This window comes from Psittacula echo, assembly GCF_963264785.1.
Source record: "Psittacula echo genome assembly, chromosome: 13".
NCBI classification, from domain to species: Eukaryota; Metazoa; Chordata; class Aves; order Psittaciformes; family Psittacidae; genus Psittacula; species Psittacula echo.
Window position 1 is genome coordinate 11,910,332 of NC_137749.1, and position 15,189 is coordinate 11,925,520.

General features: G+C 53.3%; 2 protein-coding genes across 9 annotated transcripts in view; one reads left to right on the forward strand and one right to left on the reverse strand.

Moving 5' to 3' along the window:
• The window catches only part of TPCN1 (two pore segment channel 1), a 48,349-nt gene extending 37,776 nt beyond the window's left edge, over positions 1–10,573 (forward strand). For 3 of the 8 annotated variants that reach the window (XR_013957965.1, XR_013957966.1, XR_013957971.1), the window contains 10 exons: positions 2–91; positions 856–971; positions 1,667–1,713; positions 2,255–2,323; positions 2,738–2,822; positions 4,115–4,251; positions 5,480–5,560; positions 6,715–8,725; positions 9,913–10,117; positions 10,481–10,573. Coding sequence is in view for 1 of the 8 variants with exons in the window: in XM_080629045.1 (XP_080485171.1) it covers positions 2–91; positions 856–971; positions 1,667–1,713; positions 2,255–2,323; positions 2,738–2,822; positions 4,115–4,251; positions 5,480–5,560; positions 6,715–6,837 (748 nt within the window). In the remaining 7 variants the exon portion in view is untranslated. Of the gene's footprint in view, position 1; positions 92–855; positions 972–1,666; positions 1,714–2,254; positions 2,324–2,737; positions 2,823–4,114; positions 4,252–5,479; positions 5,561–6,714; positions 9,307–9,912; positions 10,139–10,480 lie in introns of those variants that run through there. The other 5 variants (XR_013957967.1, XR_013957968.1, XR_013957969.1 and 2 more) reach the window with 5 other exon arrangements.
• A 285-nt stretch (positions 10,574–10,858) lies between these two features.
• On the reverse strand, positions 10,859–14,993 carry SLC8B1 (solute carrier family 8 member B1). The gene is given in 13 exon segments (XM_080629047.1): positions 10,859–11,104; positions 11,191–11,255; positions 11,676–11,756; positions 11,842–11,995; positions 12,147–12,268; positions 12,617–12,758; positions 12,876–13,006; positions 13,174–13,230; positions 13,312–13,419; positions 13,494–13,661; positions 13,738–14,325; positions 14,328–14,484; positions 14,746–14,993. Coding segments are annotated over 13 exon segments (2,130 nt in total). The 5' UTR covers positions 14,905–14,993; the 3' UTR covers positions 10,859–10,906.
• Positions 14,994–15,189: the final 196 nt, after the last annotated feature.

Here is a 15,189-nt window from a genome sequence, read left to right on the forward strand (position 1 = left end):
GCCTAGGTTTAACCCTGCTGATCTTCTACTATTGCTTTGCCATTGTTGGCATGGAGTTCTTTGCTGGCGTGGTCTACCCGAACTGCTGCAAGTGAGTAGTACAAATCTTCCCCTCTCTGCAGTGGTTTTGGGGCACAGGCAGTAGCAGTGAGCTTTGGCAGCTTTACCTCCCTGTGAGAAGAGGCCAGAGAATGGGTCTGAATGGAGTTTTGCAACTAAGGCTGTGAAGATCTAGGAGCCACTTCACTTCTCTATGTATGTAAGATTGGATGAAATGGCTTTTGAAAGGATTTGGAAAGGGAGAGGGTTCTGTAGTAGGTTGGCTGTTTTTAATGAGCTCTAACTTGCTTCAGGGAGCTGCACTGGGAGGACTTCTTCACGCTGCTGTGACTGGAAACTCTGGTAACTCTGGTAACATCTGCTCTAGAGTGAAGTTAAGATTTCTATCTTGATGCCAGAGTTGCTTGTCCAGACATGTTACATATTTAAGGCGTCACTTTGTACCAAGTTAAATTCACCTGGTCTTGGAAGCTAAGCTGTCCTGTACCCTTTTTACCTTAAATGATGGCATAGCACTTGGAAACGCCAGGCTTTAAGGGTGTGAGCCAAGGCGTCTAACTCAAACACTCAGTTTCTCTGCTATAATATTTGCTGAATGATTAGAAAGTCTCACGTGCTCCCTAGGCTTGTGCTGAACTGTGAAGGAGAGAGGCTCTTGCTTTCAGAGGAAAAGGCAAGTGTTGGCCAAGAGGCAGAAACTGCTGCTCAGCGCTTTCAAAGTGTTTTGGTATTTATAACCCTTGAGATTTGCCTTGCCTTTCCAGTCTCATTCTTTGTCCGGGTTTCTCCAACCAGCACAAGCACAGTTGCAGATGCCTACCGCTGGGTGAATCATACAGTTGGCAACAAGACGGTTGTGGAGGAAGGTTATTACTATCTCAACAACTTCGACAACATTTTGAACAGCTTTGGTAAGGGCAGTTTTGTCTGTAGCAAAGATTATTCCTTAGTGCATCTGTGTTCCTGCAGAGCTGGATGGCAGGACTGGAATGCTCATGTAAGCCTGGGACTCTCCCAGAGTCCAACTAATGCAGCTCAAACACTCAGCATGCTGCTTGCTCTGTCTGGAGAACTCCAGCTGGCTAATTGTGCCATGACTGTTTTGCAGGGTAAGCCATAGGGTCTCTTAAAAGCCAGCGTGAAGCCAGCAGATCTGGACCAGACTTCCAGAGATGTTTAAGGAGGGTCTTTAAGTCACTCCCTTCTAAAGAACCAATAGTGATGCTAATGCATTTATTTAAACCCACTGATGAAGAATAATGTGAATGTGTTGATTACTCTCCGTGGCTTTTCTTAATGTACAAGCGGAGATGGTTGTCTGCTGGAGATTTCAGAGGTCTCTGTGCTCTCAGGTGGAAAAGGTCAGGTCTGGTTTCTGATTCTTTTAAGAAATACAGATTAAGCCGTGCTCCTGGTCTGTAGATCCAATGCTCTTTGTCTGAAGTAATAGCAGTGATGAGGGTTCTGCCTCTGGAATTGCTGGCCGTGTTTAAACTTTCGTGTCTTGCCTCAGTCTTCCCTGTCAAATACTTTGTCTAAGAATCACTGTAAAGTAGGTCAGGATGGATAAAGCAATTGTCTGTGTTTATCTCCCACTTGTATACAGTGACACTGTTTGAGCTGACGGTCGTCAATGACTGGTACATCATCATGGTAAGTAAACCATGTGTGTATAGACAGCTCAGGCTCTTGGCCACTTGAGTTAGATCTTTCAGGCCATCACTGCTTTCTTCCCCTGGTGACTGGAGACAGGCCCAACATTGTCACTTGTTGCCAAACATCTTTTGGTCCTGATCACTGGCTGGCATTTGAGCTCTGGCATGCTGCTGGGCATGAATCTTGAGCAGCCTTCAGGCCACGTTTCTTTCACAATCTGCACAAATGAAGTCACTCTCTCTTCCAGCTTGTCACCCTGCTGTCCACGATGTGTTCTCGTAGCAGCAATGTCTCTCACAGCCTCAAGCTTTAAATGTTCTGCGTGTCACATACAGGAACCTCTCCTTGTAGCTTGGGAGGCAGATTAGCTGCAGGGACCAGTTGGGACATTGAGCATTGTGAAGGCAGTTCCAGGGTTAGCTATGGAGCCATGAATGAGAGAGAGAGTGTTTATGCTGCTTTATGTCTGTTGGCAAGCAGTTAACAGCAGACTCTCCCTTCTTTTGTGCACTACTGACCTCTTCCCTCTCCTCTTTAGGAAGGGGTGACATCCCAAACCACTCACTGGAGCCGTCTTTACTTCATGATCTTCTATATTGTGACCATGGTAGGTTTCTCGACATGCTTCATGCATCTAATAGTGGGAATGAGGAAGGGAGACAGCTTTTACTGTGTTCAGAGGGAGCTTCCATCCCTAAATGAGGACAGCTTTGCTCTTCTACCTAAACATCTTCCAGAAACAAGTGAGTCCACATCACTTGCAGGAAGTTGAATTTATGGGCATTGACAAAGCTGATGCCACACAAATCTGGGCCTGGAGTAAGGACTAGGGCAGCATGTCCCTTTTGTAGCTGACTGTTAGTAGTTTACTCACAGGTAGATGTGTGATGTGCATCTCCTCTGCCATGGAGGAGCATAGAGTTGAAGCACAGACCAAATGCTCAGCTTCCCGTTGAATTGGACTGGAAGAATTCTCCCCCGCAGCAGCCTCCTGATCCCTTCTGTTCATGTCTCCTCCCAGGTAGTGATGACCATCATCGTGGCTTTTATTCTGGATGCTTTTGTCTTCCGCATGAACTACACTCGGAAGAACCAGGATTCAGAAGGTCAGAACTGAGGACTGGTTGACCTGCAATGTTGTGTCTGCTCTCCCTGGCGTCTTATGTCTGTAAAAGACAGTAAGATTGGCCAGCAAAGATCAAATACTTGAGCCATTTAAAGCAAATTATTTGCAGGTAGAAGTCTGACACATTTCAGGAAAGGAATCTAGGAAACATTAGAGCACTGATGTAGCAGAGCTCAACAAGAGACCTTATAGGAGGAGAGGGGATTTTTTATTCTCTTTAAACCAATTTCCTTCCTCACTAATACACCCACTGGCACCAGAATGTGTCTCCGAGTGGCTTGTCCAGCATTCAAGTACCAAAATGCTGTATCCAAGTGGTTTACCAGCACTCTCTGCCGTGGCATGGAGGACAATGGACTCTGTCTGTCCTGTTATTTCCGCATGTCCCATTTGCTGGTGAACTACGTGCTCGTTTTGGACATGCCTTCCTATCCCCTTTAGGAACTGGCAGGCACTGGGCTCTGCACCCCCTCACCCCTGTGAGTCATCAGTTTTACTCACTGTCCTTTGTCTCCTGAGCTGGCTTTCTGAAACTCCATATAACTCCATGACCGGCTAATTCAGGTGCCATAAACACATTAATCTCTTACAGCCCTTCTCCTACTAGTCCTTTAGGTGAGCTACACCCAGACTTTCCTAGTCATTCTCCATGCAAACTAATCGTTATAATTCTTGACACTTTTCTGCAGGAAGGAGATTCTGTACTCATATATTTAGTACCAGAGAATCTACCACAGCAAAGTGATGAAGGCCGCAGCCACAGGAGTACCTTTGATCAGCCCCTCGTCCTTAGGTGCCAGAAGATCAAATCTGTGTGCCACAGGCCTACAGGCACCAGGCACTGTTAGTTACAGCAACACTTCCCATAGTGATCCCTCCTGCACCCCGTTTGAAGGGTGCAGTGAAAGACATGGATTAGCACTGAACTCCCAGGCGGAGTCAGGCAGCTGAAGGTCAAAAGGCAACAATTCCCCTGTGATTATTTGCTTTGCTACTTAATTTGCAGGCAAACAAATAGCTACAAGATACTGAGGAGCATGATGGTTTATAAAGCTTAGATGCTTGCTGGCCCTGCACACTAGTTAACTTCTTCCCTGCCTTGTTGCAGGACAAGGACATATGTGTTCTAGTCACAAAAGCAGGTACAGGCTATGCCTGCCATCTGGCTTGCTCCTGTGTGCTGTTAAGCTTTGTCTTCCAGGGTTAGAATAGTGGCTGATGAAGCAACGTTCATCTTGGAGACTTCTTTTCTCTCTCTTCTTGCCTCTCCAGAAGACAACGGCATTGTGCTGGAGAAGGAGATCTCCAAGGAGGAAGTGGTTGGTATCATCGAGCTGTACAAGCGGATTTCAGGTGCCAGTGAGACAACTCAGCTGCAGAAAATCGTTTTGCAGATGGACAAATATGGGGTAAGAGGAAACACTGAGTGCAAGCTCTCAGCTCCAAGGGAGGGAGGCATGCCAAGGCCACAAATGCTGTCTTGAGAGACACTGCATGTGTCTTTGTAGTGTTGAGAGCTGAGCTACCAGAGGGACTCTGCAGCATGGGCACAAAGTTCTGGTGCTCTAGAGAAGTAGCAGCTGAATTTCCCCAATGCACTGAATAGCCTCAACAAGGACAAAAGCTCATTGCTGTTCTCTGCAGACTTTGCTTAGAGAAGTCCTGCCCAGTATTGACTGGAAAAAAGTAGGTTTGTTTTTCCCTAAGGAAGCCACTGTCTTGTAATTCTGCTTCCCTCTCTGTGCCGTCATACATTTAGGCTTGGGCAGTCCAAAACACTGTGCAGCAATATGGTGGTATTGATTCCAAACACCATGGCACTGTTTTAGACCAGGATGGACAGTTTGGAAAATGAGCTGACCTCTTGCCTCAGAACTGTTGTCTCATGCATCTGGGAAGAGCTTAAGTGGTTGTTTTAATCATAGCCATTATATTCTTGTATCACCACTATAAAGCACAGGTGCTCCGGTCTCTTAAATGACCTTTATTTGCTTTGGTTGGCTTGGTTAAAGGCTGAGCTCTTGTTCACGCAGACAGAATTCAGAATAGCCATGATGATACTGCTCAGAAGCAGTTTTCAAGACAATAAACCAAAGGAAGACGCTGTCCTCAGCCTTGCAGTGGAGTACAGAATGACAATAACATCTTTTGCTTCTCAATCCTGCACATGTAACTTACGTGGTCAGAGGGTAATTCAAATTTCAGCTCTCTGTGCACACGATTTAAGACGTCCAGGCCTATGAAGTAAATAGTGTGGTCTAGGCAAGTGGGATCTGAGATTGTTCTTAGGCAGGATCTTACTTGGAAGCTTGAGCTTGAGGCCTTGTTCCAGACACTAAATGAAGCACCATTGACAGACACATGTCTGAGCCCCAGCTCCCTCTGCAGTCTTTGGGGATATGCTCAGTGCGATCTGGCTCAGCCTGCAGTAGGTGCCTGCATTTGTTTAGGTGATGTGCCTCCTAAAACGCCTTTTTCCCATGAGAGCAGAAGGAGCCCAGGATAGCCTGAGCTCCTCAGTGAATGATGGGCGTCAGCATGAAGGATGCCTTTCCAAGAACTGATCAAGTGAGCTGCTCAGTGACTAATGAATGTCTTTTCCTTTGTTTTCTCCTCCTCCTTCCCCCAACATTTTAGCAAATGTCAACAGTGTTTCTGGGACGCAGATCAAGGACCAAGAGTGACTTGAGTATGAAGATGTATGAGGAGGAGATCCAGGTATGTGGGCCTCAGCTGGAAACACCAGGCAGACATTACCTAGAGGAACAAACCGTCCTTTTAAACATTAGAGGCCTCCTTCCCCCGAGACCCAGGCAGCCATGGAGGGTGGGCAGTAGATGAAGTGTGCTCCAGATTGACCAGTTCTTGTGCTCAGGGGCTTCTTTAACCCCCAGAGCATGTCAGAGCCTGCTCAGTGTGCCGAGGTGCTCAGTGTGGTGTGTGTCAGCCCAGCTCCAGGCATTCGCAGGGTGTGTAGGCTCTGAGCTTGGACTCACCCAGGTAGATGTGTCTGCTGGGGCTATTGAGCACACGTGTGCTGTGTTGCTGGGGCTTGGCTGCTGCAGGTGAATTTGTTAAGCCACTGGAATGTGGTTGTGTTTGAGCTTGGGTGTGTCTGGCTGACAGACACGGTGTTCTCCTGCCTGGTTTTCCTTTAGCAAGCTAACAAAGATGGAAAACACTTAAATCAGGTCATTCTCTAGATTGTTTAGGGGATTCTTGCCAGTGCCCTTAGTGGTCAGGAGCTTTATGCCATGGCTTTGGTCACTGTAGTCCTCTCCAGATGTTCACCTCCAGGTTGAAGGTCATGGGCTAATGTAATGTAATGATTAGTACTGAAAGAATTAATCTCATTCCCATTTAAACCTGTCCTTTGTCCCTGGGCAGCTTGCTTGGGGATTAATCTTCAAACCCCTCATAAAATGAAACCTGTTATTTACCATGGAGCTGGATGGAAATCTGCAGAGAAGCTCCCCACCCATTCAGCTTGGTCTCTGATTCATGACATACTGCCCAGGATTGGGAGCAACTCCACAAATCCCAAACATCCCACAGACATCAAGGCTAGAGATGTTCCGGAGAGACATCCTGAGAGAGGGATGTTTCCTTGCCCAGGTTTATCAGTTCAGCCAACTGTAGCTGGTGCTTCCTGCTTGGACTGTGGGTGGGAAGGTCTTGGTGCATCCATCACAGCCATGCTGCAGTTCACCAGGTTGTTCCAGGAGGTCAGGCTGTGTCCAGGGCTGTGGAAGGAGGTGGTGTGCCCTCACAGGGCAGAGCAGCCAAGCACCCTGCCCTCGGGGTCCTTTGGGGGGCTGCAGGGCCAGTGTGGGGCGCAGCCTGATCTCAGTGTGTTTGATCTCCTCTTGCAGGAATGGTATGAGGAGCATTCCAGAAAAGAGGAAACTCAGACACCGTTGCAAGAGCCTGCATCTGCTTCCAACAGCTCTGTGAAGCCCTTGAGCCTCCGACAACGATCCCAGACTGTCATTTAGGCCTAGCTAACGCAAGCCACCTTCTATGCAATAACCTAGAGTATTACTTCACAGCGTATATATCGGGATGGTGTATATAGATCTGTTCAGTGTTTGGCTTTAGGGTTTCAAGCTCTTTCCCTAGGCAGTGAATTACTGGAAACCAGAGGCCCAGGGGACTCTGTGTAAGGCTGCTACACACAGGCTGAGCATGATGGCCATACTCAGCACAGAGCAAACAGCTCGGACAGGGCAGAGACCTTCTCCCCCTGAGCCACTTCCCAGGCTCCAGCCTGCTGTTTGTCTTACCACTAACAGACCTTGGGGAAAGGGATGTGTAATCCATTAACAGCAGGAAATGTGCTGGAGCTACCTGCTTAGTATTAAAACTTTTGCCCTTTTTGAGAGCTCTTTTGCTTAAAGGGTACCATTAACCTAGGAATAAGAGATCAGGGAGTGAGCTTTTCTTTCTTCTCCACCTTTCCTTATGCAAAAAAGGAGAGGTTGTGTGAAATTTCAGCACTTTGGAAGAGCAGTCTGCCTTCCCCCTCCTTTTTGGCACAGTTAGATGCCATAGTAGATCCAGCTCTGATGATTGGATTTGGCTGTCCCTGAGCAGTTCTGTGGCAGAGGGCCAGCATCTTACCATGTTATGACCATGGGTTGGACAGGAGTTTGGGGAGACAAAGTCTGTCTCTGCTGCAGCTATCCAATATCTCTCTGCATTGCTGCTGGTCAGTTCAGTGGTACTGCCCAGGATTGGGATCACCCCTGGAAACCCCAGAGCTTCTCCCTCTTCAGAGGGGATCCTGCAGGGTGATGGTGGCTGTTGACCTCTGCCACTTAGTAGCAAGTCTCTGGCTGGTCCTTACTCACATAGGTGACTCGGAGAAAGAAATGAAAGGTTTTGCACCTCCAAGTCTGACTTATTTCTGCTTGGCTCTGGGTTAGGAAGAGCTTACAAGCATCAGCTAACTGCCAGGTCACTGCTTTGTTCATACAGTGCAGCAGTGCTGCTCCTCCCTTGCTCTCCCCTGTGCAGAGATGTTCCTCAGGCTGGCAGATGCTGAGTGAGTCAGAGCTTAGGAAGATCCACTGAAGAGCTTTACTGTTCCTCTGAACGCTGGATGCAGGAGGAACACGGGAGACAGCGATTCTTTTCTGTGGCTGGCAAGGAGGCTGCCAGACCTCATAGCTGCGGGGTGGGAAGGAAGGGGGAGAGGGATCCCTTCCCATTCTGCCACGTTTCTTCTGTGATCATGGCAGGATGCACCACTGCTCGTGTTTCATTGCCCACAGCGTGACAAGAGCCTGTTTCTTGTAAGTCCCTTTTTCTTCTTCCTGACAGCACAGAAAGTGAGGCTGTCCTTGCCTCTTGCTGTTTGATCTTTCCTCAGGCTCAAACTAAGAGTAGAGCTTGCAGGGGAGGCTTTCTCCTTCCTCCAGGCAGATCAGGCAGTGGGAGATCTGTGTGTCCCCGTTCCCCGTGTCCCACATACCTGTGTTTTCCTTGGTAGCCTCACAACATGGCACAAGGACAGCGGGAGATGACTGATCCTGCCCAGCAGCTCAGGAGCATTCCCCGAGTGGATGAGCCTTTCAAAAGTAGGGAAGAACAGAGCTGCCTCTGAAACTCTCTCCTTGCACAGAGCACAGAGGGGAGCATCTGGGCTCTGGGACGGAAAGAGCCGCTTTCCAGGCAGCGGCTGCTCTCAACCCCTGCCAGATTCCCTGGGTGCCTCAGGGCAGCTCTTGTTTCCTTTCTGTGTACTCCAGGTATGAAACTGCTCCTGAGCTGAACCGAGAAGGATCTTAAAGGGCTGTTTTCCAAACCATAAACTCGACCACAAATTAATGAGCAGTGCAGTTGTTGCTCTGCATGGAGCCACAGCCTGGGAGCCTTACCCAGGTCAGTCCTGGGGCTGGGGGAGGTGGTGTTTATTAAGTTGTGGGCAGAAAGAATGAGCATTGTGAAGGTGAGGGGGGAAACAAAACGTGGCTGTGTTTAAGCACTGCATTCCCCTACAGCTTACTTCTCCTCACAGGGCTGTCAGGGATGGGTTTTGGGGCTGTTTTCTGGGTGTGAAAGGAGCTGCAGCTTTACTGAGGGGGCACTAACCTACTTGCCATGCAATAACAGGGCTGTCACGGAGGTGGGAATGCTTGGATGGGGTTCAGGGCTCAGGTGCTGCTTCCATGGCTCCTGAGGTGTTGAGCTGCCCCCATGTACAGACTGTCTATTTTTGTAAACCAAGGAGGGTCACAGTTTACTTCTTCCATATGGTTTTGGAAGGAAACAAAGTTCGAGTACGGGGCATCCCCTTCTATTTCTCCTCCTCTCCCCACCTGACACGCAGACTGACGACAGAGACAATCATGCTGTAGGGAGCGAGGGAGGAAGCACTGCAGGGTTTTGTATGCTGGGGTTGTTTAGCACATGATTTTATGGACACAGCTGTAAAATGTTCTCTAGATTGGGGTTTTTTTTCCAAGCGCACTAATAAAAAGCATCCTGGGCTTTGTAAAGGCAGCGGCTTCCGTTCCTCCTTCCTGTGGTATTCCACAAGTGGGGCTCGGCTGCAGCTGAAGCACTTGAAGAGGTGTCTGCCCTCTCCAGTGGTGACTGCTTACATGGGCACATTCCGCATGGTGTGCCCTGGATTCTTGCTCCTGGACAGTGCAAAGCTTCCCTTTTGCCCTCTCCCTGCCCTAATATTAAGGTAATCCCTTCAACCTCCTGCTTTTTAAAGCTACCCCAATGCAGTGTTTAAGGTGAGAAGGGTGCTCTGTGACCCCATGCCTCTGCACGGGTACATTGGCTGTGGTTTGGATTGCCTTAACCTTGCCGTGTGTAAGGAAGTGGGGCTCATCTCCTGCGTAATTCCAGCAACTGCTTGTAACTTGTGAGCAGGTTCAGGGCCGAGCCAATGGCTGCAGGCACAGGGAGCGTTACCTGCTTGTGAAAGCCTGTGTCTGGTTAGAGAAAGGAGGAACGCTCCAGGAGCAGGAACCAGGTCTGGCGGTTGCGCCTCTTGCGAAACAGCCCCTCATGGAGCACAGATGCGGTTGTGTCTCTAACGGCCCTTTGCTTTCCAGCCCTGCTTCCCCAGGCCCTGGGGCCACCCCAGCGCTGTCCCCATCCCGGGGAGCAGAGCAATGTCCCGTGTGGACCCGTGCCAGGACCAGCGTGACACCACAGCTCCGCTTGGGAACGGCCGAGTCAGGCACATGTGACTGCTGTTGGGAAATCAACTGCTGGTGAACCCAAAGGAAACCACTGCTGCTGGCTCAGCTCCAGAGGGTAAGGGCTGTGTGACGCTCACCCTGAGCAGCAGAGAACACCCTGGACACAAACAGCACGAGTCGAGGCTGGGTTTGGGGGCTTTATTGCAGTTCGGTGTCGTTTACAGTGCTTAAAGGCCAACACTGTGTGTGGAAACCTCCCAGTCCTGCCCCACAGCTCTGCTCACCCCCGCAGGAGGGAATTAAGATCTGAAACTCAAGTTGAAAAACACAGCTTAAAAAGACAGGGGAACCCAGGCTCCTTGGGTTTGGTTTTGCTCCAGCTTTGCTTGCACTGCCCTGGAGCTTTGGCTGACCTTAACCCCATCTCGCTCTGCCTCAGCTATTTCAAACCTGCAGCATGAACGCATCTTCTTTGCAGTGACAAAGTTGTTCTCAGACCTCCAGTGTTACCCCGTGGAGCAGGACTGCCCTGGCCCAGAGCAGCCAGGCTGGAGATGGGGAAGGGAAAGTGAAGTGGTTGAAGAAGTAAAACCTCTCCTGTTGTGACCATGGGCTGGAGCTGCCTTCTCCACCGAGACCAGTGAAAGCCAAAGTCTTAACCTGCTCAGAGCCACCTTGAGTTAAACAAGCTTAAACAGAGCAGGGAGAAGACATTGCTAATGACTTCACAGCTCCTTTTCCTTTCCTACAGCCTCCAAGGGCTGGCATGTGATGCCTCCAGCAGCACAGTTGGGATTGAGGTGCCCTTATCCCCCTGGCAGGGATGGAGAGAGGGGACAGGATTCCCAGTGATCCGGCTGGGAAGCAGAGCTGGATGAGCACCTCCTGCCAGCAGTGGGGCTGCTCACACTGCAGAGAGCCGGATCACCTTGAACTCAGTGAGCAGGGCCACGCAGAGGAAGGCCAGGTAGTAGAGGATGAGGCAGATGCCATAGGCCTTGCCCAGCTGGAAGCACTGTGCGGGCACCCACACGAAGGAGAAGACCAAGCTCAGCCCCAGGGCCCCGGCCAGCACCCACACCAGGAGGCTGTCGGGCTCCAGCTGCCGAAGAGATGGGCAGTGATGTAGGGTGACACCAGCATCCTGCTGCCACCCCGACCCGTGCCACTGTGTCCCTGCAGCCTTACCTTCACCACCAGCTGGCTGCTGGTCATCTGCAGCAGGCACCCGAGTCCCACACCAACCAGGATGTCTGCAGCATGTTCAGGAGGAAGACAAGCAGAGCAGGAGACCTCGGGAGTGATGGAGCTGGCTGCACCCCATGGCTGGTGCCCAGCCCAACGCATTGCCAGCTCGTGGCAAACATAACCTGGAGCACTCAAGGAGGAGAGGCTTCAGCCTGGTCCAAGGGACCAGCCAACGCCTGCTAGAGGCTGGCACAGCTTCCTCTCCTTCCCTTTGGCAGATCCCAAACCTGCCAGTTCCAGCCCTACTGGGGCTGGGATAGCAATGGGGATGCTGCTGGCTCCATCCTTGCAGCTCCTTGGTTCAAGGGTACCACACTGGGAAGGGCACAGGGAAGGCTGCCAGCATCCCAGGGATGGATCCTGCTCAGCTCCTTCCCAGGAGCCTCAAGTGCCGCTACCACCTTCCCCTTACACGCAAAGGATACTGAAGATGATGCCCCCGAAGCAGGCAGAGAAAGCCATGCGGGGATAGCCCTGCCGTGCCATGGTGAGGTCCGAGAACGTGTCTGCAGGGGGACAAAGAGAAACCTTGGTGCTTGCCAGGAGGATGCGAGCTCATGGGGTGGCACTGGAGCACAGCAGAGCCCTCACCCCCGATGCTGTTGCCCCAGGCCAGCAGTGTCAGGCCCAGCACGGTGTTGCTCAGCTGGAAGATGATGCCCAGGGTCTGGAGGATGTTCACCAGCTCTGTGGCTGCGGCGTTGATCCACATGGCGCTGGCCAGAAACCCAAGGAAGGCAAATACCTGCCCAGAAGAGGGGCAAGCTGGGCCCTGGGTGCATCCCTTGGGACCCTGCACGGCTCCAGCCAGCCATGTCCCCCCTGGGCACACGAGGGGCTGGGAAGGAGGGCCTGGCTGGTCCCCAGTGCGCACTCAGGGCTGGGGGACACCTTACGCAGTGGTACTTGGGTGGCTCCTCGTTGCTTGTGGTGATGAAGATGATGATGGCCAGGACAGAGCCAACCAGTGTGACCAGTCCCCAGACTGGGAAGACACCCTGGATCTGGTACAGCCCGTCTGCACATGGAGGGGAGAAGGAGCATCAAAGTGGGCTGGGGCAGGATCCAACCAGGTTCATGGTAAAAGGTAAATCCTTACCCCTTAAAGCAACCTCTGCCTTAAGCTCTCATGGGGCTGCTCCCATTTGTCCCCTTAGGACCTGGATGCTGGGGGCCCCAAATCCCCATCCCTATGGGGAGAACAGAGCCATCCCCCTGCAAAGCAGGGCCCCCAGCTCGGCTCTGCACTGTCCCACCCTCATCTCACCAAGACTCCAAAGGGCTCCTACAGTCCCCAGGGCTTTGGTGGCCATCCCAGCCCCATCCTATCCTCTTTTGGGTGTCTGAGGCTGTTCAGGGCTCTTACATGTGCCCGACTTGAGGGTAAGGATGCAGAGCAAGGGGCTGGTGACGATGTGCAGGCAGTTGAGGGGTCTCTTCCAGTTCAGGTCATCCTTGTCAGGGTCCACAACGGGAACGGTGAGCAGCAGCACCAGCTCCACTGGCACCTGGGAATGGTGCACAGCCATGAGCAGGGGACCCCAAGATGTTCCATCCCCAACCATCCCCATCACAAGGCCCCCCCCTTGAGGGGCTCCTCCTGGCTCCTGTCCCCAGTTACTCACCTTGAGGACCTTGAAGAGCCGCCAGTACCAGGGCTTCCTCCTCCACTTGCGGCAGTCCAGGGGGCTGAGGGCAGTGGTGAGGATGCGCAGGGAGGGCTCCCGCGAGGGGAGCAGGGGCCGGTACTCCTCACCTGCATGGGGATACGGCAGCTGAGCGGGATAGGGGCTCCCCAGGCCCCCCAACCCTTCTATACCATGGGGCTGTGGTCACCTGCGTGGCCCCTGCACCCAGCCACGGCTGCCTCATGGGCTCAGTCACAGCCTCAGGACAGAGCAGGGTCCATTGGGAACCACATACCATAGTCCCCACTGTTTGTGCCCGAGGACTCCGGCTCTTCAGCATCCGTCGGCATCTCTGTGGGGAAGAGGAGAGAAGAGGAGGGAGCAGTGGCTGGAGACCTCAGCACAGCAGGGGTCCTGCTGCCATGAGCCTTACCTGGCTCCCAGGTGCTGGGGGGACCCGGCCCATCGCCCCGCTGCCACCGGTGAATCCACGTGCACAGCACCACGGTGAGGACATAGAAGATGTACAGCCCCAGGTACCCTGGATGGGGACCCAGTGCGGGTTACAGCACCCCCAGGATGCTCCCGCCACCCCCCGGCCTCAGCAGCACTCACCCAGAGCCTCTCCCAGTGTGATCCTGCCGAAGTAGAGCACCAGGAAGGTGAGGAAGACGGCCAGCATGTAGAAGATGACATCCCTAAGGAAGGGCCTGGAGGCGGCTGTGAAGGGCTTGACCAGGGCGATGCCACCAGCCACCACCGTGGTCACGAACACACCGGCACCTACCAAAGCAACAGGTCCCTGTGAGGGGCAATGCCCCACAGCGATCCCACCCCCCTGGTAACGGGGTCTCCTTACCAAAGACAGCCCCAATGGCCAGCCCTGCCGTCCGCGGGTTGGAGAAGGCCACCACGGCACTGAAGACATCGGGTGCCCCATTGCCAAAGGCCAGGAAGGTGACACCATGGAGAGGGGACGTCAAGGAAAAGACCCCTTCCCGTGGGGACATGGGGTGTCTGTGCCCACTCTGTGCCACAGGACTCCATCCTGGAGCCAGCACCCAACCCCATGGCTCATGTTCTGCACGGGTTTCCCTCGGCACGGTGCTGAGGGGACACAAAGTGACCCCATCACAGCATCCCCTTCCCCGGCCATGACGTGCCAAGGATACTGCCACGTTGTGGGACAGCCTCAGGGTGGTGGAGATGGCCGACAAGTTGGGGCAGAAGCTGGAAAGGCAGAAGAGGTGGAGAAGGGTGATGGGGCAGCCCCGGGACACAGGGGTCCCCCTCACCCCATGGACCGTCCCCTCTATGGGGCTACTCACAACTTCTCTGCTGTCACTCCAAGGATGACGAACAGGTACAGGAGCCAGAGAGCCTGGGGGCCAGAGCGAGGGGTCAGTGCCACCCCGTGCCCCTAACGCAGAGCATCCCCCATTCCCATCCTTACATAGAGGGTGACGGCGAGGGGCAGCAGCCGGGGGGGGAAGGTGCAGAACACCCCCTCCAGGTAGCTGAGGAAGCCGCCGTCCAGCCGGCAGTCGGGGTTGCTCCGGATGAAGCGGCACCACTCGGAGCTGTTGTGTTTCCGCACCTCCCAGCACTGTGGGGCAGAGCAGGGGGGCTCAGACCGACCGGCCCCCAGTGTCCCATCCCCACAGTAAGGGGCACCGCTGGTCACTGCCAGCCCTGCCTCAGTTTCCCTTGTCCCCATCCCTGGGCCCGCAGGGCTCCCATCACCCCCATCCCACCGGGAGGAAACCCTTATGAGACCCCGGCTGCAGGAACAGGACCCGGGCAGCACCCACATCCCCCCCGCGCCCCCCAAACCCTGCCTCATCCCCCCCGCCCCACACTCACTCACATCCAGGTCCCGGCCGTGGCTTTGCGCTTCCCCCCCGGGCGGGACCGTGCGCTCCGGCTCCAGCAGCAGCGGGGGGGGCCCGGCCGGCTGCGCCCCGGCCAGCCCCAGCATCCCGGCCAAGCCCAGCACCCCGGCCGGCCCCACAGCACCCTGCCCCATAGCGGGTTGGGGGGCACCTACCGCTGGTAACGGCCCCCAGGGAGGGGGAACGGGGGCAGGCTCCGGGCCCCCATCCCCGTATCCCCGGGCGGGGCGAAGGAAGGGTTAAAATAAATAATTAAAAATCAAATTATTATTAATAATAATGAATTAAAAGGAAAAGAACGATGAAAGGCGGCGACACGTCCCCACCGGGGGGGGGGGGTCAGCCCCGAGCGCAGCAAAAGGGGGGGGGGGGGCACAGGAATAGGTTCGGGTTCAGGCACCCCCAAGGCAGGAGATGGA